Raw genomic sequence first — 25,279 nt, forward strand, 5'->3', positions numbered from 1 at the left:
TCGAATCTTATTTTGAAACAGAGGTCCTAAATTGAGATTTACAGTAATGTCATTTCTGATATGTAAAAGCTGGTTATTTTCAAAGTTGTCTATCTAGTGTTTTTCTCACAGACATTATTTTTACTTTTGACTGGATCTAAGAAACTTTGGTGACTGCAGCCATGAAATTAAAAGATGCTTACACCTTGGAAGAAACCAACCTGGACAGCATATTAAAAAGCAGAGACATTACTTTGCCAACAAAGGTCTGTATAGTCAAGGCTATGGTTCTTCCAGTGGTCATGTATGGATGTGAGATTTGGACTATAAAGAAAGCTGAGCGCCGAAGAATTGATGCTTTTGAACTGTGGTGCTAGAGAAGACTCTTGAGAGTCCCTTGGACTGCAAGGAGATCCAACCAGTCCATCCTAAAGGAGATCAGTCCTGGGTGTTCATTGGAAGGACTGATGTTGAAGCTGAAACTCCAATACTTTTGCCACCTGATGCGAAGAGCTGACTCATTGGAAAACACCCTGATGCTGGGAAAGATTGAGGGCAGGAGGAGAAAGGGACGACAGAGGATGAGACGGCTGGATGGCATCACTGACTCAATGGGTTTGGATGGACTCACGGAGTTGGTAATGGACAGGGAGGCCTTGTATGCTGCGGTTCAAGGGGTTGCAGAGTTGGACATGACTGAGCGACTGAACTGAACTGAACTGAAGAAACTTTGTTCTTTGACAAGTATGCCTTCAATACATTTAAGTTACAGGGTCCAAATCTTTCTCAACAAAATTTTTAGGGTCTACTTGACTTGATTATATTAGGATAAAAACTCTATCCATTTGCATATACTCCTACACACACTTAACACACATATACCCAGTTTTCAATTTTTAAATTTTAAAACTGTATGTTTTAAATTATCATTACTGTTTTAAATTATCATAACAATGACTAGACAAAGCAGGGCACGATAAGTGTGTTTCCTCCATATCAAGTCCTAAAACTAGAAGCAAATGTCACACGTTTGGAGGTTTGTACACAGGGCTATAAACACAGCTTCCACGGTCCCTGTCCACAAGGCCTTCCTGTTCTGCCAGGATGAAGAATCCTGCTCTCCACACGCTGGTGTGGTCAGACTCATCAACTACCGAAAAGGCACATTTCTTAGTCAACTTTATTCGGCCCTCCGTCCTTGAATCATAGTTACTGGTTTTATGGTCCAGGGCAAACAGCCTTGATCTCTACAGCAGAGCCAAGACATCTGCATCGGATGCATCATAAATCCAGCAGTCAAGTCCCCCACTCCCCGCCCACGCCGAGTTTCTTTTTGAATGGCGATGAGCTGTAAGTCAAGGCCATGAAAAGCGGATCTTCATTCCGACTAAGTGTGGGTGACACCTCAAAGCTGTTTCTTCTTCTACCACTGGATGGGAAATCTTGGGACGCCTCCTCGCACGGGCCACCTCTAAGAAGCAATGGAGGTGACACAGTCAGATGAGACACTGAACCCAGGCTGTCAATGGCCGACCCCTAAATGCACATCCCCCAGCCTCGCGCTCCAGCCGGAAAGCCCAGAAACCGCAGAGCGCTTAATCCATTCCAGCAACAGTGCAAATTCTTGGAAGCGCGGATTCCCGCCTCTTCCAGGCCGCGCGCAGAAATCAAACTAGACGCAGGCTCCCTGGGGGCCGTGCCGCGCGCGCTCCGCTCCCTCCGCCGGCCTAGCCTCGGCCGCCGCCCGCCCAGCCGCGGCGCTGGGCGGGGCCGCCTCCAGGCAGCGGGGCAAGGCGGGCCGACCAGGAAAAGACGCGGGAGGCACGCTCTGCGCAGGCGCGCGGCGCCCCGCCTCCCCAGCGTCGGCTCTTGGGCAGGCGGCGCGGGCCGTCCCACTCTCCCCCGCGCCGCCGCACCGCCCCGGCCCTCGCTTCACCCCGACGCCCCGGCGTGCGCGTCCTCCCGCCGGCCTGCAGGCCCGGGGCCTCTGCCCGCCAGCCCGCCGCTGCTCCTTGCGGCCCCGGCTCGCGTTCACGCTGTCGCCCGGGCCGGCGCGGCCGCGGGCAACCGCTCCCCCTCCCACACCTACCCCGCCCCCTCCCCGCCTTTTCCGCCCTCCGGTCCCCCTCCCTCGGCCCGCCGCCGCTGCTCCAGATGAGGTGATGGCAACGGCCAACTTCGGCAAGATCCAGATCGGGATTTACGTGGAGATCAAGCGGAGCGATGGTGAGTCTCGCCGCCGCCCCTGCCGTCCGGCCCCGCTGTCGGCTGTGCGCGGCGGAGACGCGGGCGCCGGCCGCCTCATTGATTGCTCCGCCGGGCTGTGGGGGCGGGAAGGCGGCGGCCGCGGCGCTTTTGTGTGTGGCGTGTGTGCGAGTGAGGCCAGCTTGGGGTCCGCCCCGGGTGCCGCTGCAGTGCCGGGCCGGGGAGGGGCCGACAAGGAAGGGCCCGGGGGCCTCCGGGGGTCTTCGGGCGGGTGCGCCGGAGGGTCCCGGGTCGGGGGTCCCCCGCTCCTCCCCGGCGATCTCCATCCTCCCCGGGGACCCCAGCTCGGGGACAGCAGGCTCCGATAGGATTGACCCAGCCTCGCGGCTCACCCTGGCCTTTTCATTTTCCGGCCTCATCTCTGAGGGGATGGGGGGGTGGGGAGAGCGTGAAGACCAGAGATTTCAGCATTTAGGGAACCGACTACTGGTCCGAGGCCAAGGTGGGAGAGAAAGGCCAACCCAATTGGTTTAAACTGTTTGGTTGTCACGTTTCTTCGTCTTTCATTTCTCGAGCATGCCTCTTTCTTTTTTGCCAGTCCCTTTCTTGGAAGAAGGATGGGGAGCCTGTGGTGCTCAGCCATGAATAAGGGTGGGGGAGCAAAGGGAAGAAGTATTCGATAAGCTTCTCAAAGGTGATGAGACTCAAAGGGAAGGAGCAGCTTGATCCTTGTCTGTGCGAGGCACTCCTGACAGGGTGGGGGTGGACGACCGGATGTTTATATTTTCACACCCTCCTGAGAGGTAACCGAGAGAAAAGTGTAAGACGAGGTGAAGGCACATGCCTAATTAAAATTATAAAGAGAGAAAAAGCGCTAGGCTTGTGTCTCTTTCTGTAGGTTTCTCTTGAGGAAAATGTTTTACGCCCCTAGCCAGCCAGATTTGGAAATAATTTATATTATAAAGGAGAAAACGCATGGAGGCGTGTAAAATTATGTTTCAGTCCAAACATGGAACGAAGTAGAGTGTGTAATACCCAGAGGAGTGAGGTGTATCTTATCCTGTACCTTTAGGTTATGACTTATTATCGTTTAGCCTAGTCAGTGATAGCTGTCGCTGTCACATCCACAGCCTCTCGGTTTCTACCAGGTTTGATCAACTTATGTGAAGCTTAGATTGACTGTCATGTTTATCTGTGATAACATATATTGGAAGACCCTGTGCAGCTAATGATTTTTTTTCCCTTTCCTTATATCTGACATAATTTGTGTCAACAACTGGAAGCGTTATTATCCAGTATGTGAAAAGATAAATTATACCACGTAGAGCTTTAGAAGTTACCCGTAACACTAGCGGGAAGGAGATGTCTCTTTTACTTTGGTTGGGGTTTCTTCTTATTTTCTCTTCAAATTGCTTTCCTTAAGCTGTACTGTTACTGTAATTTCATTTTTAGGTAAATGCAGGTTCACTGTATACTAGTAAAAGTAAGGTTTATATATATTATTTAAAATTTGGGGGAGAGGCGATAAAATGTGTGAGTTCTTTACATTCTAAGACTTGAATTGTGATTGTAGGTTTAACTATAGAATTTATCAGAAAAAGTATCATGATACTTGAAAGGTTTGGTTGATTTTATGTTTTCTGGGCTAACATCTTTTTAAAATGTGTCAGACTGGAGACAATTTTGGTTTTGGGGGGATTCTAGGATATTCTTTATTTAGTACTATATTTAGTACTCTTTCTGCCTTCATCTTCTGCCTATACCAGAAACTCAGACATCTGAGAGCTTTGTGTTCTTACATAAGTGCTAGTAACCTACAATCACATTTCATAGCAGCTTGCCTTTGAGAAATAATGGAAATCATTACAGTGTATCTCATCCTAACTTACAGTCATGTATGTATTTATGCTCCTCAGGTGCATAGTAGGGTTGAAGGTAACAGATAAGTAGAGAACTTAAGGGAATGATCATTTGCATTGGGTAGTGGTGTTTCACAGTAGAAATTGATGTCTGGGAGACTCACCTAAACCTTCCCTTTTTCACTTTAAAGAAGCTGTTTTGTTTCCTGCCATTTCCATGGTGTGTCTGTTTTGGATAAAACACTAGTGATCATTTTAACAGAAATAAACTTTGTAGTTGGATGAGCACTAATGTAATGCCTGAGACAATGGAAACCACATGAGTGAAGAAGGGCTGCTCTGGACTGCTCTTCACTGGTGATTTGATGTTTCTCTGCATGCTTGCTAAGTGGTGATCCTTGTCCTTGTTTCCGAGCATGCTTCTCCCATCCGTGATACTCATATATTAAAAAAAAAATATTTCCAGGTAATTAACGTGGACTTGTTAGTATCTTTCAACACCTTGCTCAAAACTAATTGCCAATATGTTTTCATTGATTACTAAAACTGGATGGCCAGTCAGTCACTGAATTCTAAGTCATTAGGAGACTCATGAGACAGCATATTTCCTTAAGTATTAATGTTCGGGTACATTTTTCTTAATATGTTTTCAGACTGCACCAGAGAAGGGGTGGTATGGAGAATGCTATTGATGGATGGCAGACTACCCGCTCCCACTTCAGCCACAGCCTGGGCTTTACAGGATTTTAAATTCCCAGAATTCATCTCTCCTCAATGAGTTCCTTGCAATAGTTTTTGAGTGAATCATTCATTATTGGATCTTAGTTTTCTAACGTTATTTTAATTAATCATTACGACAGAATCTTCCCTGGAAGGAAAACCCTTCCATCTGTGCTCATTCTGTGCTGCCACTTCCTTACTCTGCTCCCCCACCCCAATGCCTCATACAGGCCTCTTAGTTCAAGATTCCCAGCCTTGATTGAAATTGAGTGATCTAGCAAGGCTTACTGACTTTTTTGGTATTCTAAGATTAGAAATGACAGAGGTTAGGCTTGAACTCCTAAGATTATTCCTACCCACAGGAAATAACCTGGTATGAAACTGGACTGGTTTCTGGAAATGAACACTCATGTTTATTTTCTTGCATGTCTTTTTCTATTATCTTTCTGATTCAGTTTCTTTTTGAAATCTAATGACTCTAACAACTGCACTCTTAACTGTTGTGTAGTTAGGTAGCCTTCATATTTGGAAGCTGCAGCCACAGTGGAATTACTCTTCGAGGTGTCTTAGTCACAGAATTGATAAATGTGATCTGAAGAGAATCATACACTATTTCAACCAAACAGATCCTTGGAGATAACGAAGTTCTCATTTTTAAAGATGTGGAAACTGAGTCCCAAGTCACTGTAAGTGGCTTGTCTAGATTCATACAGTGGAAGCCAAGAGTCTGGCTTATGTAGCATAGAAACCAGACTATCAACAACTGTGACAGGAAAGGAAGAATTGTCTATTATTTGGGAACCATATACAGCTTTCTCTAGCCCAGTTAAGAAGTAGGAAATTCCTTCTCACTCATGGGAAAGCCACTGGAGAGCAGTGTTACAGAGCCCAGTTCAAATGATCCGGTAAAAAGTGTTGTGGAATGTTTACTAGGTCACAAAACTCAAAAATTGTGAGAGAAAAAATACATCTGTTTCTTAATTAAACAGTGAAAAGAGTGCTTTAATTAAGTATCTGAAATCCAGAGGAAAGAAGATTTCAAAGCACCCATCAGGAATCTTGGAGTTAGGGCAGGCCATCTTTAGAAAAGATTTTAGTGACCTAATTCTCTACCTATTTTGCCACATTTATTCTTCTGCTTATTCATTTTTCCATGTCATTAGACAGGCTTTTAGAGAATAGACTGTGAATTTAGTTAATAAAAGTGAACCACATAGCAGTATAGTTCTTTTTGGTACAATTATGTGATTTTGATTATGGAGTGGGTGGAATGGAGGGAATTGTGGATTCAGTTCAGGTCAGTTCAGTCACTCAGTTGTGTCTGACTCTTTGCCACGCCATGGACTGCAGCACGCCAGACTTCCCTGTCCATCACCAACTCCTGGGGTTTACTCAAACTCATGTCCATCCAATCGGTGATGCCATCCAACCATCTCATCCTCTGTCACACCCTTCTCCCACCTTCAATCTTGCCCAGCATCAGGGTCTTTTCTGATAAGTCAGTTCTTCACATCAGGTAGCCAGAGTATTGGAGTTTCAGCTTCAGCACCAGTGCTTCTAATGAATATTCAGGACTGATTTCCTTTAGGATGGACTGGTTGGATCTCCTTGCAGTCCAAGGGGCTCTCAAGAGTCTTCTCCAACACCACAGTTCAAAAGCATCAATTCTTTGGTGCTCAGCTTTCCTTTATAGTCCAAATCTCATATCCATACATGATACTGGAAAAACCATAGGCTTGACTATATGGACCTTTGTTGGCAAATTAATGTCTCTGCTTTTTAATATGCTGTCTAGATTGATCATAGCTTTCCTTTCAAGGAGTAAGCATCTTTTAATTTCATGGCTGTAGTCACCATCTGCAGTGATTTTGGAGCCCCCCAAAACAAAGTCTGTCACTGTTTCCATTGTTTCCCCATCTATTTGCCATGAAGTAATGGGACCCGATGCCATGATCTTAGTTTTCTGAATGTTGAGTTTTAAGCCAACGTTCTCACTCTCCTCTTTCACTTTCATCAGGAGGCTCTTTAGTTCTTCTTCACTTTCTGCCATGAGGGTGGTGTCATCTGCATATCTGAGCTTATTGATATTTCTCCCAGCAATCTTGATTCCAGCTTGTGCTTCATCCAGCCTGGCATTTCACATGATGTACTCTGCATATAAGTTAAATAAGCAGGGTGACAATATACAGCCTTGACGTACTCCTTTCCCGATTTGGAACCAGTCTGTTGTTCCAGGTCCAGTTCTAACTTGCTTCTTGACCTGCATACAGATTTCTCAGGAGGCAGGTCAGGTGGTCTGGTATTCCCGTCTCTTTCAGAATTTTCCACAGTTTGTGATCCACACAGGCAAAGGCTTTGGCATAGTCAATAAAGCAGAATTGTGGATTAATGATTTCTTTTTACATGGTGATTGGCATGATGTTGGTTATATATTTTAGGTCTTTATAGTTTTTCAAATAGGTTATCTACTTAGATCCTCCTAGAAACCCTATGAGGTAAGTAGGGTAATTGGGTAGCAGATTTGTTGCTTCATAGGTGAAGAATCCGGAGAAGGCAATGGCACCCCACTCCAGTATTCTTGCCTGGAGAATCCCAGGGATGGCGGAGCCTGGTGGGCTGCCGTCTATGGGGTCGCACAGAGTCGGACACGACAAGTGACTTAGCAGCAGCAGGTGAAGAATCTGAGGTTGGAGAACTTGCCAAGATCATATGGTTAATAAAGAGGCATGACTTGGACCAAAACCTGAGTCCTTTTGCTCCCAGCTCTCTTTAGATGCTGGCAAATGTTTGCTGATGATAGTATGAAGTTTAACACTTTGTGTGCTTGACTTTTTTTTCTTTTTTGAGATATAAAAGCCTCTTTAGCTTTAGATAAGCTACAATTAGTAATGTTGCTTAAATTTGCCTGACTGGTGAGATCAAATTGATTTTTCATATTGTATTAATTATAAGTGTTAAGTTTCATGAATCTAAGGCTTTAAAGCCCTTTTCAATAGTCTGTCACTTGTTGCTTCCAGAACTACCACAGAAAGAAATCTATATTCTTTGCTTAGTCACTTGAATTTTGTGACAGAAATTTTGGAACTGTGGGGAAAGGCTATTTGTTGTTTTGTGTGTAATAATTTTTTAAATATCTAGAGAAAATAGCAAAGAGCCAATTAAGCTTGTGTCCCTTCAGATAGGAAGAGGGTACAGGTATGGAAAATCCAGACCAAGATTCCTTGAGAGATCATTCAGACCCATTCTTTCTAGTCACAAGTATACTTGTCATTAATATTATACTTATATTTTGCAAAGCTTAATTCAATTCTTAGAATTAACCACCCACTTTGCTTTTAACACCTCTATCCTGTAACTTGAAGTAATCTTTTAAGGTGTTTGTTTTGAGATTGTAGTTTTGAGCTTGAGAATAGATACAGTTTTTAAATCCTGGGTAAAACTAGTTTTTCACTCTTGTGGTCCAGTTGTGGAGCAAATATAGGAGGGTTGCCCTTCTGTCACATACTAACTCTTATAATTAAAATAGTACTGATGTTATTATAGTGTCTAAGTGAAAATAGATGTTAGAACCTCACCATATTAAGCATTTAAGTGCTTAATTACACATAGTGGATGCTGTACCATATACTATGTGTGTGAGAACTAAATACAAGTTACCAATCCTGGGATATGTCTAGTGAAAGCTCACACAAACTGAAATGGAATATCATTTCATTGTTGGTTAACCTTTCATTTAACTTTTTTGCTACTATCTCCCAAGGATAAAGGCTTCCCACATGGCACTAGTGGTAAAGAATCCACCTGCCAATGCAGGCGATGCAAGAGATGCAGGTTTGATCCCTGTGTTGGGAAGATCCTGTGGAGTAGGAAATGGCAACCCACTCCAGTATTCTTGTCTGGAAAATTCCGTGGACAGAGGAGCCTGGCTGGCTACAGTCCTTGGGGCAGCAAAGAGTCAGACACAACTGAGCAACTGAGCACACACACACTCAAGAGTAAAATGAGGGGAGGAGTGTCCCTTCTAAAAGTTGTGCTTCTAAATCTAGTCCTGGCCTTTCCCATTTGGGGTATTGCTTATTTTTCTCCATACCTACTGCAGTCAGCTTGCTGTTCAAATGGGCATTTACTCGAGTGTGAGAGTACTTTTGTGTATAGCTCTTAAGTGATTATGCTATATCACAAAATAATGTGACCTCATGATTCTTTGTTTCCTTGTTACAGAGTTAATTAAATATACCTTAAAAAATACTTTATTTATTTATTTTTGGCTGTGCTGGGTCTCTTTGCTGCTCGGGCTTTTCTCTAGTTGTGGCAAATGGGAGCTCCTCTAGCTGCGGTGACTTGTTGAGGAGCGCAGGCTCTAGCGCACACGGACTTCAGTAGTTGCATCAGGAGGGCTCAGTAGTTGCAACTCAGGGACTCTAGAGGGCAGGCTCAATAGTTGCGGCACACCAGCTTCGATGTTCTGTGACGTGTGGGATCTTCCTGAATCAGGGATCATTGGCAGGCAGTTTCTTTACCACTGACCCATCAGGGAAGCCTGAAATATGCTTTTATTAATAGTTACATATAAGGCATTCTGATAGGTGTTGAAGTTCCTGCCCTCAGAAACAAATAAATGATTTTTACATAATATGATTAGTGCTGATAGAACTATGCTATTCTGTGTGTACATCATTACCACTTACCTTTTTCGATATAGATTCTTAGATTACACTCTCTAAGTTATGAGTCTTCTGGACGGAAAATATATGTCATATATACTGCCCCTTTCAGGTCCTCTGCCCATGACAGTATCCATTATCTCTCATGGCATGCTTCCTTGATGAACTGATATATTGTCTCAGAATTCTTCTTAAAATACAACACCACGAGGCCTGGTAGCCCTTGTCAGACAGTTGAAATTGGCATTGTTTGTCATTCCTAGCCTATTTTCCATTCTGTAATAATCATTTGAAATTTTTACTTTATACCTTTTAATCTTTGTTTTGATACCTAAAGGAGTAAGGTTTATTTCATTTTAAATTTCTGGCAGACCAGTCCCTGGCAGCAGATTCCTCTCTGGATACCTGTGTTGGGATGCTTGTAAACACAGGGCCCAAGGAAGCAGATAGAGCCAGCTGCCGGTGCTTCTGTGTGATTTGAGAACAGCCTTCTCACACAGTGTGGCCAAGGGACTGTACGAATCAAGCATGTCCCTGGGCTGTGTTTTACTTACTTTCAAAGACTTTTTCTCCAGGTTTTGTTTGTTTGTTTGTTTGGCATTAGTTTTAACCAGATTTCACCTAAATAGGATTTTTTTAAAGGAAAGTTTGCATCAAGGTGGAACATTGTTATGGTAAATATTTGTCGAGTGTTTATACTATGAATGAACCGTTTGATTAGAGCTCTTGGCCAGGAGCTGTCTACTCAGCCTCATCCAGATAGCTGTGTCTTCCATACTGCCACTTAAGTTTTGTTTCTTAAAAAGTGAATCCACGTGTTACTCTTGATACCTGAAGGAGTTTAACGTTTGTGCCTTTTATAATTCAGTTGTTTTGCTAAATGTATAATATCCAGTATCTTATTTGACTTTTGTGACAGCCCTATAATCTAGACAGTATCTTCCCCATTTTACAAAAGTGAAACTCTATATTCGAGTGTATAAACTACTGTAAAGTGTTTAAGCCTAATGAGGGACTATTTTAGATATCCACATTGTGTGTGTTGGTCAAGGCTGTGTAGGAAGTGTATTTTAGGGATGTACATGTGTTTAGGAAACATAAATGTTATGGGAGTTCTGTTTCTAGCCTGGGGAGAGTTAATGTAGTGGTTCACCGCCCTGATTGCTTCTTAAAACCACATGTAGGGCTTTGGAAAAAACAACCAAATATAAACAACTCCCCACCTATCACCACCAGTGTCTGGGTACTTTGCCCAGAGATTCTGTTTTAATTGGTCTGATATGAAGCCAGGGCCTCAGTACTTAAGACAACTCCACTGGTGAAACAACTTCATACACGCTGATGATTCTAGTGTGCACGCAGAGTTATGATCCATTATGTTAGAAAAAGTCACATTTTCTAACCGTGATCTGACAAGACCTCATGGCAAGTGAAGTTTAAATGATGGAAGATGACCAGTAGATTGTCTTGGGGGGAATGAGGGATTCCAGGCACATGGCACCACATGTGAGCTGGAAATGGAGGACTGTCAGGTAAAGGACATTTAAACCTGGCACAGCAGGGCTTCCCTGGTGGCTCAGTGGTAAAAAAATCTGCCTGCCAGTGCAGGAGACTTGGGTTCGATCCCTGGTCTGAGAAGATCCCCTGGAGAAGGAAATGGCAGCCCACTCCAGTATACTTGCCTGGAAATCACCATGGACAGAGGAGCCCGGCAAGCTACGTTCCATGGGGTCACAAAGAGTCAGATGTGACTTAGCAACTGAACTGCTGAACAACAACGAGAAGGTGATAGATGAGGAAAGGAAGAAAGGAGGAGTAATCTGGGGCATCTTTTTAAGGCTCGGCAACAAAGGTAAGGTAATGCATCTTGGAATTAATTTCTAGGACACTTGGAAACTACCATAGGACTTAATCTCCCATGAGCAGTAATAGGAGTTAGCTAGTGATTAGTGGTAGATTAGAGGGAGAGAAGTACTGAAAATGAAAACTAGCAAGGATAAGATTGCATCAGTCGAGGAGCGTAAGCAACGATTAATAAATAGATGAGATACAGAATACTGTAAAAAGAATTGATGCTATATGCATATATCATTATCACTTGTGCTGAATAAAGGGCAGATGTGTTGAAAAGAATAGACTTAGCATTTGAAAAGTCTGAGTGTGGGTTATAAAATCTCTTCAGTCTGTTTAATCAAGCTAATCCTATTCATGAATACAGCATAGAGAACTGTAGAGCCAGTGTACAGTGTGCCATCAAAGAGCATCCAGCTCAAGAGTGTTCATAGTTTTGCTACTAGTATCTTAAAAGCGAGTGAGTCTTAAGGTATGAGTCACTTCCAGTAAATGTTTATATGGAGATCAGGAATTTACTTAAGCTATAACTTCTTTGCCTACTTAAGAAGACTCAGTTACAGTGTATTAGCCAAGACACTCTTAGAATTCCTAGACGGGAATGGAAAGGAAAAACCATACTTAAAGGATCTGGCTTTGGCTCTTTAAGAGGTGGAGTGTTTTGATTCTTAAAATGCAGCTGCTCTCCTTTACTTTTCCTTTGCTCTTATTTTTGGCCTATTTTTTTCTGCCCTGACTTTTGCCTTCCCTTTTAATCCTCAAGATTCTGAATGTCATTTCAGCATTTAGAATCTCTTAGCTACTATTTGCAGTTTAAGAGTTAAAAATGGGTTTTTTCAGTACTCACGTACGGATGTCAGAGTTGGACCATAAAGAAGGATGAGTGCCGAAGAATTGATGCTTTTGAACTGTGGTGTTGGAGAAGACTCTTGAGAGTCCCTTGGACATCAAGGAGATCAAACCAGTCAATCCTGGAGATCAACCCTGGATATTCATTGGAAGGACTGATGGTGAAGCTGAAGCTCCAGTACTTTGGCCACCTGATGTGAAGAGCTGACTCATTGGAAAAGACCCTGATGTGAAGAGCTGACTCATTGGAAAAGACCCTAATGCTGGGAAAGATTGAGGGTGTGAGGAGGAGGGGGCAACAGGATGAGATGGTTGGATGGCATCACTGACTTAATGGAGACAGTGATGGGCAGGGAATCCTGGCGTGCTGCAGTACATGGGGTGGCAGAGAGTTGGATACAACTCAGCAACTGAACAACAGCAAAGCAAAGGATGAGTAGACAGAACCTGGTGGATTTTTAGGGCAGTGAAATTATTCCTTATGATTCTGAAATGGTGGTTACATGTTGTAAATTTGTCAAAACTCAAAAGAAGATACAATACCAAGAGTGAACTCTAGTGTAAAATATGTACTTTGAATAGTAATGATGTGCCAGTATAGGTTCATTGATTGTATGTAACAAGTGTTCCCAGTGTGGGATGTTGACATTATGGGAGGCTGTGGGTATGTGGGGGCAAGGGATATATGGAAGATTTCTGTACCTTCTGCCCATTTTTGAAAACTACTGCTGTTAAAACTACTTTTAAAGGAGGGAGGTGGATGCAAGCTTTAGGGGTTAAGTCAGAGCTACTCTTGAAATAACTGACCCATTAATGACAAGGATTTATACATTTTAAGAATAAGAACCCAATAGGGTTGCAGTTAAGGTAAATTTTTGCTCTTCATTTTTGTTATGTTTAGTCTGTTGGCCAATATGAGAGACTTGGGGTTTGCTGACAGAATTTTTAAGTGAGCTGTAGTGCAATGAGAGGATTCAGATAATGCTTACCAGCTTTAGCTCCACCTCTTTACTGTGGCCCACGGACATTTTGAGTTATAATTCAAATACTATAACAAATGTCCAAGTAGTGTACTAGAAGCTTCAACCTTGAAATTGGCCAAGGTTTAATTTAAATAAGAGTTTACCTGTTCTAGTTAAACTTTAGGTAATTCATGCTCTTAAGATATGCATATGAAATCTAATTATGTGTCATCCTATGAAAAGTTAGTTGGGAGTGAAAACAGCATTAAATTTTGGAAGGTGAGGAACGTGGTATTTTTAAGCCTGAAGTTTACTATGGACAGCCTAAAGAGAAATGGATATAGTGATTTACCTAAATGGTTCTTAGGAAATTGGAACAAATTTGAAGCCCTGATTAATGAGGTAAGTCTTAAAATTTAAGCACAGACAGCTCTCTAATGAAATACTGCTATTGGTCAAAACTTGCTTATTTTTCTACAGTGAGGAAATTGACTTGTCCAAAGTCGTACATAAAGTAGCAGAAATGGCAACCCGCTCCAGTATTCTTGCCTGGAAAATCACATGGACGGAGCCTGGCAGGCAACACCCCCATGGGGTTGCAAAGAGTCGGACATGACTGAGCAACTAACACACATGAGATTAGAACATAGATGATCTGCCTATAATTCCTCTACACTCTTAATTCCTTCAGAGTTCTTTGTGTACTATGAATGTTTCAGGCATTGGAAGTCAGATCATTAATTGAATAATGCTTTTACTTTTCTTTCTGTAGTAGAGATTGCCTTCAGGTGTTTTTATTAATCCAGCTAGCATTTGCAGCATGACTTATGGAGTCCCTTCGTCTGATTCCTTTGAGGAAATAAAGGACTTCCCCCTAGAAAGGACTGCTTTGTTAGTTACAACAGAATATTGAATAGCTATTGTACTCAATGAAAGTACTCTGGCTATATAATTTCTTCTGGAAAAGAAGTTCTAGGGGCTTCCCCAGTGGTCCAGTGGTTAGGATGCTGTCCTTTCAATGCAGAGGATGTAGGTTCTGTCCCTGGTCAGGGAGCCATGATCCCACATTCCATGACCAAAAAAAAAAAAAATTGACTGTCTGCATTGCCTAAGTTTAGGCTCTCGCTCACAGACTTCCAGAAGTTGGACAAGTACATATGCTGGCACATGGAAGAATGCTTCTTATTAGATGAGCAACTATACTGTCAGGGGAATATAACATACCTACTTGCTAAGTCCACTGGTATACTTGATTAATTTGGGGGCCTATCAAAGATTCAGTGATCTTTATTTTTATGAAATTGTTATTTGAAATTATTTGGGGATAATATGTGTTGCATTTTTACGAATTGTTTTCCATCGGTTATAACTGATGTTGAGAGTTGACTAAAACATGGTTCTAGAAGTTGGGATGTAGTTTTATTAAGACCGATACTCATCAAAAAGTCTACAAATAGTAAATACTGGAGAGTGTGGAGAAAAGGGAACCCTCCTGCACTATTGGTGGGAATGTACATTGGTACAGCTACTGTGGAAAACAGTATGGAAGTTCCTTAAAAAATGGAAATTAACACACATGGCTTCCCAGGTGGGGCTAATATTAAGGAATCTGCCTGCCACTGCAGGCAGGCACAAGAGACACAAGTTTGATCCCTGGGTTGTGAAGATCCCGTGGAGCAGGGCATGACAACACACTCCAGTATTTTTGCCTGGAAAATTCCATGGACAGAGGAGCCTGATGGGCTACAGTCCATGGGATCGCAAAGAGTCGGAAACAACTGAAGCAACTTAGCACATACTTCATTAAAAAAAAAACACTAAAAATAGAGTTACTGTATGATGCAGCAGTCTCATTCCTGTGCATATATCCAGAAAAGATGAAAACTAATTCAAAAAGATTGATGCACCCCAGTATTCATAGCACTGTTTATAATAGCCAAGACGTGGATAAGTGTCCATCAACAGGTGAATGGTTAAAGATGTGTGTGTGTGGGCATGCTCCTGTACCCACAGAAAGAATATTACTCAGCCATAAAAAAAAGAATGAAATATTGCCAGTTGCAGCAACTTGGATGAACCTAGAAATTACCATACTGGGGAATTCCTGGCTAGCCAGTGGTTAGGACTTGGCGTTTTTAGTACAAAGGTCCGGGTTCAATCCCTGGTCAGGGAAGTGAGATCACACAAGCCATGAGGTGTGGCCAAAAAGAAAGAAAGACATTATCATACTAAGCAAAGTAAGTCAGACAGAGAAAGACATATTATATCACTATATGTGGACTTTAAAAAATAATACAAATGAACTTATTTACAGGACAGAAACAGACTCACAGACATAGAAAAAACTTGTTACCAAAGAGGAAGGTAGGGGAGAGATAAATTGGGAGTATGGGATTAACAGGTACACACCACTGTATATAAAATAGATAAACAACAAGGATTTGCTGTATAGCACAGGAATTTCTGTGTCTTGTAATAACCTAAAAATGGAAAAGAATCTGAAAAAGAATATGTATGTATGTATAACTGAATCACTTTGCTGTACACCTGGAACTAACACAATATTGTAAATCAGCTACAGTACAATTGAAAAATTCTTGGTGTAAAACTAAAAACCTTACCTGCTCTTTTGGGTTTAATTAAGAGCCATTTCTTAACTAAATTAAAAGTAAATAAAACTTATTTTCTTCCAACCCCTCATACCTTTCCTTCTTAATCTATGAAGATGCATCTTTCACTCTCCAGTCTCTAAATGTTGGTGTTCTTCAGGGCTTGGTCCTAAACCTGCAGTACTTCACAGTTTTCTCTCTGGGTGAACTTAATGCTCCTCTTCACCTCAGACTAGCTGAAGACCTGTACTATTTGTATGTCTAGTGAATTACTGATTATTTCCACTTGGATAGCTCATAAATACCTCAAATTTAGCATGTGCAAAATTGAACCTATTACCCATTCCCCAGATGTATTTCTTCAGTATCTCTCATCACTTTCATTCACCCTGTTGCCCCAGTCAGAAACCTAGATATCTTTCTTGACTCCTTGCTCTCTCTCAACCTCCTAGCCTATCATCAGGTTCTCTTAATTTAACTGCTTAAGTACTTCTTCAGTCCATACATTTTTTCCCCCAACCCTCTATTATACTTTGGTCAGCTAGCATTATGTCTCATCTGCCACAAATTCATAACCCTAAGGTCTCTCTACCTATGGTTTGGTTACTCGTAAACCTGCTTAAAACTTTTTAATAACTTCCTCTATCTCGATTATGCTTTGGATAAAGCCCAGGTCTGTAACGTCGGTTGCTGTACATGCTGAACCGTCTGCCTTCCTCTCCACTGTCATTCCTTGCCCCTGGCCTGAGGCGCTCCAGACAACACAAGTCAGAATTTGTACCTGACCTGTCCGACTGCTGTTGCTCCTTTTTGTCTCCGTTAAACATTTCGTCCTTCTTTGATTCCTAGACCAGGATGGGCCCCCTGCTTTATGTTCTCTGAATCCGTCTGTTTGCTCTGTCAGAACAATCAGGACGGTGTTACATGTTTTATTGTCTCTGGTCATACTCCAGTTTTGTCATGTCCACAGTGCCTAGCACAGGACCTCTATATACTTTATAAACGATCTGTTTGCTAATTAAAGGAATAAATATCTAGCTGTGCTGTTCTGTCACTATGTCTGTTCAGATTTTGACATTCTGGTAAAAGTTGATTTGTGTTCACCCTCCAGGTATCAAGAATATGACTTAACTCTACGCATCATTGCTTTTCTTATCTGTTTATTTGGCTGCGCTAGGTCTTCATTGCAGCACGCAGCCGCTTTGTTGCTCTAGGTGGGGTGAGAGGGGTTCTCTAGACTCAGTACAGAGACTCAGAACAGCGCACAGGCTTAGTTGCAATATGTAGGATCTTAGTTCCCCAAGCAGGGATCAAACCTCGATTCCCTGCATTGGGAGTTTGGAGTCTTATCCGTTGGACCGCTAGTGAAGTTCCGAATGTCACTGCTTTTTTAAAAAACTTACTTACTTAATTTTGGTTGTGCTGGGCCTTCATTGCTGCACGGGCTTTTCTCTGGTTGGGGCAAGTCGTCGTGCGTAGGCTTCTCATTGCAGTGGCTTCTCTTGTTGTAGAGCACAGGCTCTAGGGGAAGTGGGTGTCAGTAGTTGCGGCGAGTGGATTTGATAGTTGTGGCTCTCACGGACTCCAGAGCACTGGGTCAGTAATTATGGCACATGGGCTTATTAGTTGCCTCGTGGGAGGTAGAATCTTCCTGGAGCAGGGTTTGGACCTTTGTCCCCTGCGTTGGCGAGTGGATCCTTAACCATTGGACCACTAGGGAAGCCCTGCTTCGTGATTTTATTTTCATTTAATAACAACAATCTCTTGGAGAACCTTTTGAGTATGTAAATAACAATTTTTTTTTAAAATTTGAGTATAGTTCTGTTAGTTTCAGGTGTATTATTCTTTTTCAGATTCTTTCTCCATTTATATTATTACAGAAATATTAAGTAAGCAGAGTTCCCTGTGCTATGCAGTAGGTCCTTGTTGGCTATCTGTTTTAAATATAGTAGTGTGTACATGTCAATCCCACACTCCTGTTCTGCACTGTCCCCCCTTTCCTCCATGGTAACCATAAGTTCCTTCTCTAAGTCTTGAGTCTGTTTCTTTTTTGTAAATAAGTTCATTTGTATCAATTTTTTTAGATTCCTATAAGCAATAGCATGTGATATTTGTCTTCCTCTGACTTAACTCACTTACTTACTCTTTTTGATAGCTATGCTATTAGTGATTTAATATACCACTAAAGGTTATGCCCATTCTGTAGCTATTGTACAGCTAGTACTATACTGAATAACCTTGCACTTACGTCATTTTTTACATGCACGATTATATCTGTAAAATACAGTCCTAGGAAGATGACTGCTGGGTCAGAAAATTGTACGTTTTAAAAGTTGATAGATCTTGCCAGTTTGCTTTCATAAAGAGTATGTGACTTTACTTTCTTGTTTGCAAAAGTGCCTGTTTCCTCATACCCATGTCCATACAGGTGGTTTGCTAGCTTGGATCATGGAATTCATACTGGGCCTAGAGAATGTTTTTTTCTGAAGTTAAATGGCCCATAGAAGGTAACAGGTTTAATTTTTAAAGTGTTTATGAGATCTAGACATATAATGAAAAACACTCAAGTTCTTGTGTTGTGAAAGCCAGTATAAAAAAACAAGTTTTCATGTATTGTGTCTGATTATGAGCAGAAAGTGATTTTTAATTAAAAGTTTTGAAAAATGGACATTATTGTTTTTAACCTAATAAACAGCCTTACTAAATAATTGCTTCGGATTTTTCAAACTCTGAACACAGTTAAATAGATTATACTAATGAATTATTTGCCTATTTCTATCAGTTTGTACTTGGTTAACTCACTTAAGTAAATTGTCTGATTATTTTAGACCACAATCAATTAACTTAATCTCTATAGAGACAAAAAGATTAGTGATTGCTTATGATTATTAGTGATTATTGGAGGAAGGGGAGGTAATAGCTAAGGATAAAAGGGTGCTGTTTTGAGGATAAAAGGGTATCCTTTTGGGGTAAATAAAATGTTATAAAATTGACTATGGGAATTGTGTTTAAAGTCAAATCTCAGACCCACCAGAGACGCTTGGAGGATGCAAAGAAAACCTTGTGCACACCAGGACCCGGGGAAAGGAGCAGTGACTTCCACAGGATGCTGAACCAGACGTACCTTTGAGTGTTTGGGGGTCTCGGAGGCACGGGTCAGCAGTCACCTGCTGCGGGGACAAGGGCTCTGGCTGCAGCAGACCTGGGTGGCACAGCCTGTGGTTAAGTCCTCTTGGAGGAGGTTGCCATTAGCTCCACTATAAAGCCATCGAGCAGACGACCCACAAACTGGATAATAATTATACCAGCGAAGTTCTCGCATTATTGCAAAAGTTCTAGGACCCAAAACATATTTCCCAACCTGGGGATCCTGCAAAGAGACTGAGGGCATTATGTGAAGTGAAGTAAGAAAGACAAATACCATATTATCTCACCTATATGTGAAATCTCAAAACAAAAAATTCAACTCATCTGTCTGAAATAGATTGATAGTTGCTTGAAATGGGAGGTGGAGGGGTTTGAGGGTTAGGAAAATGGGAGAAGGGGATCGAAAGGTACAAACTTCCAGTTATTAAAGAAGTAAATCATAGGATATAATATGCAGTATGGTGACTAGTTAAAATTTTATTGTGTATTTGAAAATTGCTAAGACTGTTCTCATCACCAGAAAAAAAATTGTAGCTGTGTGTGGTGATGGATGTCAACTTATTCTGATGATCATATCACAGTATATACAGATCATTATGTTGTATACCTGAAACTAATATAATGTTATATGTCAATTATATCTCTGTAAATAAAAGGAAAAAAAGTAAAATTCCAGGTGAAGGGGGGAAATTTGCCATTTAAAAGTGTACAGTTCAGTGATTTTAAGTATATTCCAAAGTTGTGTGACTGTTACCACTGTCTGATATTAGAACATTTACATCACCCCAGGAAAGAAACCTATACCCTTTAGTAGTCCATTAATGGTTACTCTGCATTCTCTTTCACTAGCCCCCAACATCTGTTAATCAACTTTCTGTCTTTATGGATTTGCCTGTTCTGGACATTACATATAGGTGTGTTAGTGTTAGTCGCTTAGTTGTGTCTGATTCTTTGCAACCCCATAGACTGTAGCCCACCAGTATCCTCTGTCCCCGGAATTCTCCAGGCAAGAAGACTGGAGTAGGGAGCCATTCTCCAGGGGATCGAACCTGGGTCTCCTGCATTGCAGGCGAATTCTTTACCATCTCAGCCACCAGGGAAGCCCCCAAAAGTAAAATTGTTAGTCACGTCCGTCTCTGTGACCCTATGGACTGTAGCCCACCAGGCTCCTCTTTTTCATGGAATTCTCCAGGCAAGAATATTGCAGTGGGTAGCCATTCCTTTCTCCAGTGGATCTTCCTGACCCACAGACTGAACCTGGGTCTCCTGCATTACAGGCAGATTCTTTACCAACTGAGCCACCAAAGAAGCCCCTAGAAATAGGTGGAACCGTTCAATATGTATAATTCATTTTACTTATTCAATCATCAATTGATATTGAAATTGCTTACTTTTTTTTTTTTTTGCTATTGTGAGTAGTATTTACCTACAAGTTATTGTGTGGACATATATACATATATATTTAGTTTTCTTGGGTATATATATTTATACCTACGAGTGGAATTGCTGAGTCATGGGGTAACTAATGTTCAAAATTTGGAGGAACTGCCATGCTATTTTCCATAGCTACACCATTTTACACTCTAACCAATAATATTTGAGGATTCCAGTTTCTCTACATCCTTGCCAAAACTTATATATCTTCTTTAGAAAAACCTCTTCAAATTCTTTGCCCATTTAAAAAATTAAGTTATTTATCTTTTTATAGTTGAGTTGTATAAAAAAGTTGAGTTGTATAAGTTATGTAAATATCCTAGATAATGTTTTCTTCCCAGATACATGCTTTGCAGATATTTTCACCCATTACATGGGTTGTCTTTTCTCTTTCTTGATTAGTGTCCTTTGAAGCACAACAGTTTTGAATTTTGATGAAGTCCAGTCTATCTTTTGTTGCTCTGCTTTTGTTATATCTAAGAAGCCATTGCCTAATTCAAAATGTGATCTACTTTTGTGTCCTTTTACTTCTGTAGTCCTTTTCTTGCCCTGTATCACCAAAAATGTTTGCATATGTTCTTCTTTGATCCTAACACTCATTCTCGATCTTTTAACAGAGAGCAGATTAATTTAGCATTGTCAGCAAGTACACTGCAGTTTTTTTGATATGGATGAATAAGGTTTTGAGATATATTGGAATCCTAATTGTGAAGTCAGCTGTCTTTGTTATCAGAGTTGAAAGATTCCTATAATATGTGTAGATATGCATATGTGATATAATATGTCTAGGGTTTAGAGGAACCTTAGTAAGCACAAAGTCAAGCATAGAGAGATGTGGGAAGTAGAGTTTAAACCTGAACTGTGGTAAAGGTGATTTGTTTTGGTTTGGTTTCTTTCATGATCATATCCTTAATATTATTTTTAAACAGAACAATGACATGTAGTTCGATTTATTTAAAACCCTTCTAGCTGTACTAAATCATCTGGGAAGAGAGAAAAATAAATTCATAAGAAGGAATTTTCCTTTTAAAAAGAGAATGTGAAAACCCCATAAATTGTATCTCCATACATACTGAAGTAAATCTAGATAAATTGATATGATATCTGGGATTTGCTTCAAAATTGGTGGTAGGAGGAATGGCAATAGAGTTGGCTGTTTGGTAAAATTAATGGAACTGAATGAATGGTATTTGTATGTTTGTAATTTTCGTAATGGCTTCCCTGGTGACTCAGTGGTAAAGAATACACCTGCCAATGCAGGAGAGATGGATTCCTGATCCGCTGTGATCCGCTGGATAAGGAAATGGCTACCCACTCCAGTATTCTTGTCTGGAAAATTCCATGGACAGAGGAGCCTGGCATGCTATGGTCCATGGGGTCGCAAAGAGTTGGACATGATTTAGCGACTGAACAATAACAAATTTTCATAATAGGTTTAAAATTTTTAAATAAAAACTTAAAAAAAAATGCCCCCTTAAACCTAATCTTTCTCTTTAGTTTCAGATCCAACTTCCAGATATTACCATATGATTTCCTCTGATATTTCTAATTAAATTGATCAAAAATGGAATCCATTGCCTTTATCTCCAGATTTCTGTATTTTCTGTATTCCTTATATTGATTCCTGGTAGCTTCCCTGGTGGTTCAGACGGTAAAGACTGCCTGCAATGCGCGAGACCCAGGTTCAATGCGTGGGTCAGGAAGATTCCCCTGGAGAACGCGATGGCTAACCCACTCCAGTATTCTTGCCTGGAGAATTCCATGGACAAGAGGAGCCTGGTGGGCTACAGTCTGGGGTCGCAAAGAGTTGCACATGACTGAGTGACTAATACTTCACTATACTGGTTGATGGAAGCACCATATACCTGGTTTTCCGAGATAGAAACTTCAGACATTGCCAACTTCCCTAATTCCTTGAAGAGTTTTGCTCCTGTTATTCTCTCCTGTGCTCTTGCTATCATAGTATTTGGTAACTGCATCAGTCATATATAGAGGATCTTTCTAGTACCCTCTCCTCTTGGTTCTTTGAGCTTGTTTCCTCCTTCCCTCCCATCCCTTCGGTTCCCCGCCCTTCCTCTCCCCTCCCTGCGAGTGATCTTGGCCTTTGCCTTAGCTCATCACATTCCTGACATCTCCATAATCTCAGTTTCAAGCATCCCAGTTTTCAGTCACCTTTCGAGAGGGCATATTCCCTCTCGTATCCTGACTCCACCAGCATTTATAATCCTACTACTTTTTTATTGTTCCTATCTTTCCCTCATGTCCTCACTTAACTTTCTTATGAACACTCCCTTATGTGTGTAACTTAAACTCCCTTGTCCCCTCTTATGATTAGCAGAACCTCAGATCATTCCCTTAAATATGCTTTAAACCTCCTTCCCCTTCTAGATTGTTTGAAAATGACGGGAGGGGAAAAAATCATAATTATGCTAACTGGTCACAATTTAAATTCATGATTACTTCCCTTTGAATGAGCAATCATATCTCTAGCCCATTCATTCTTTCCTAGCTGATTTGTCATAAAATCCTTAGTGTTTATTTACTGCTTGCCATTTCACCACTGAGAAATACAAGCAATCAGGAAAGAAATTTTACAAACCTACCATCTACCCAAGTACCAGTACCTGCACCTGTAAATCTTCCTTCCTTCCTTTGCCATGGATTAACTCTTTCCTTCACTTCTGCACTAGATCCTATCTCCATTTACTTGCCCAAAATTACTACGTCATCAGTTCTTTGTGCTGTATCATCAGTATTTTCTTTTGTACTGAGTTATTTCCGTCAACATATTGGACTGTTATTTTTCTCATCTGAAAAAATGGTAACTCTTAATCCCACTTTCACATTCAGGCATTGCTTTTATTTTACTTGATCTCTTAACAGCATTTGACACAGTTGACTCATTCTCTCATCCTTGAAATACCTTCTTAACTTGACTTTTAGGACTTTGGGTTTTTCTTCTTTTTTTTTCTCTGACAATTTTTTACCATTCTTATATCTGGTAGTACCTCATTGATTTCAAAAAACCAGTGCCCGTGCGTTTTTCGCTTACGTCTTTCTAAAAGCTGAGCATTGTAAAGGACATAAAATCATTGGACTCAGCTCTCTGGCTAAGTTAGGGAATGTAGAAATTTTTCAGTGGCTGCACTCAGAGGCAACTTAGCTGGGTGGACAGAACAAAGGCTCTGGAGAAAGTCTCTGGCACCTTCTTGGTCTCCTTTGCTGGTGTCTCATTATGTCCTTGACTCTATACATTGAAGATCTATAGACATCTACCTTTGTTCTCTTGGTGGTCATGTCTGCATTCCTTGCCTTAAATACTATCTATATTGGTGTTTTTCAAATACTATCTGTATCAGTCTTTTTTCATTATTGTTCTTCTCCAAAGAGCCATTTTAGATTTTTTTTCCCACAGCTGTCATACTTTCCCATGAAATTTTAATACTACATATACTCTGTATTTGTTTATGTGTTATGTTCTTCTATGACTCTACTTTTCTTTATATACCTTTTACTCTGGCCACACCGAATTTGCTATTCCACATTTTACCTTAGTGATAAAAGGGTTTAAAGGAGTGATTATCTGTTTTCTTAATCCGCATTGACCAGGCATTGAAAGTAGACATTTCCTTGGATCAGAGCCACTACCATCACAGGCTTCTATAGGTAGAGTGGAGTAGAGATTGTGATGACAGATTTCTGGAGGAAGTAGTGACATTGCAACTAGAGATTGAGATTTTGGCACAGAGCAGAGAATATGCCTTATTTATCTTTGTATTCATACTGCCTGATTATGTCTTTTACTGTTTGAAAGAGGATATATTAGCCTGCTGGAGAAGGCAATGGCACCCCACTCCAGTACTCTTGCCTGGAAAATCCCATGGACGGAGGAGCCTGGTAGGCTACAGTCCATGGGGTCGCTAAGAGTTGGACATGACTGAGCGACTTCACTTTAACTTTTCCCTTTCATGCACTGGAGAAGGAAATGGCAACCCACTCCAGTATTCTTGCCTGGAGAATCCCAGGGATGGCGGAGCCTGGTGGGCTGCCGTCTATGGGGTCGCACAGAGTTGGGCACGACTGAAGCGACTTAGCAGTAGCAGCAATATATTAGTCTGCATGGGCTGCTGTAACAAAATACCATAGAGTGGGTGGCCTAAACAACAGTTATTTATTTCTCATACTCCTTGAGGCTGGGAGATCTAACCAAGATTAATGTGCTGGCTGATTGGATTCCTGGTAAGGGTCTTCTTCCTGTCTTGCAGATGGCCATCTTTTCACTGTGTCGTCATATGGTGGAGAGGGAACATCTCCCCTTTCCCCTTTACAAAACCACACATCTTCCTAACATGAGGACCCCGCCCTCGGTCCTCATCTGACCCTAATTACTTTTCAAAGACGCCATCTCCAAATATCATGTCATTGGGATTTAGAACTTCAACATGTGAACTTGAGGGTGGGGCGTGGGGAACACAATTCAGTCCATAGCAGAGCATCTGTGGGTGAACTTTCTGAGTCTGGACCACTGTTTAAAACCACAGCAAGACAGTGTTGCACCAAGGAACACCTTTTTGTATAGTGGTTAAGAATGTGACTGTTTTAAAATTAAACTGGTTCGTTTTCAGTGTTGAGTAATTTAATAAAGACTTGGCATTTTCAGTTAAGCTTTCTATTATATCTGTAGCAGTTTTTAATGTTTAAGTTAGATATCATTATTTGTCTTGGATAGGTATTTCCCACATTCTCTTCTAGTGTTGGCATGTATTGCTGTTTCTAGAGCCAGTAGCAAGTTTCTCTTCTAAGTGTTATAAGAATCACATAAGATTTGCCTCCTAGTGGAATATTCAGATTGTTTAGCCTCTTTTTGGGCTTCCCTGGTGGCTCAGGCAGTGAAGCTCTGTCTGCAATGCAGGAGGCCTGGGTTGGATCCCTGGGTTGGGAAGATCCCCTGGAAAAGGAAATGGCAGCCCACTCCAGTACTCTTGCCTGGAAAATCCCAT

The 25,279-nt window shown here is 41.3% G+C and overlaps 1 protein-coding gene across 6 annotated transcripts in view; it reads left to right on the forward strand.

Moving 5' to 3' along the window:
- Nucleotides 1–1,813: 1,813 nt before the first annotated feature.
- The window catches only part of KIF2A (kinesin family member 2A), a 67,433-nt gene continuing 43,967 nt past the window's right edge, over nt 1,814–25,279 (forward strand). For all 6 annotated transcript variants that reach the window (XM_081519769.1, XM_081519767.1, XM_081519770.1 and 3 more), the window contains exon 1: nt 1,814–2,205. In XM_081519769.1, the coding sequence (XP_081375895.1) occupies nt 2,142–2,205 (64 nt within the window). In that variant the 5' untranslated portion in view covers nt 1,814–2,141. The remainder of the gene's footprint in view (nt 2,206–25,279) is intronic.

This window comes from Giraffa tippelskirchi, chromosome 8, assembly GCF_054371585.1.
Source record: "Giraffa tippelskirchi isolate mGirTip1 chromosome 8, T2T-mGirTip1v1.2.pri, whole genome shotgun sequence".
NCBI lineage: Eukaryota > Metazoa > Chordata > Mammalia > Artiodactyla > Giraffidae > Giraffa > Giraffa tippelskirchi.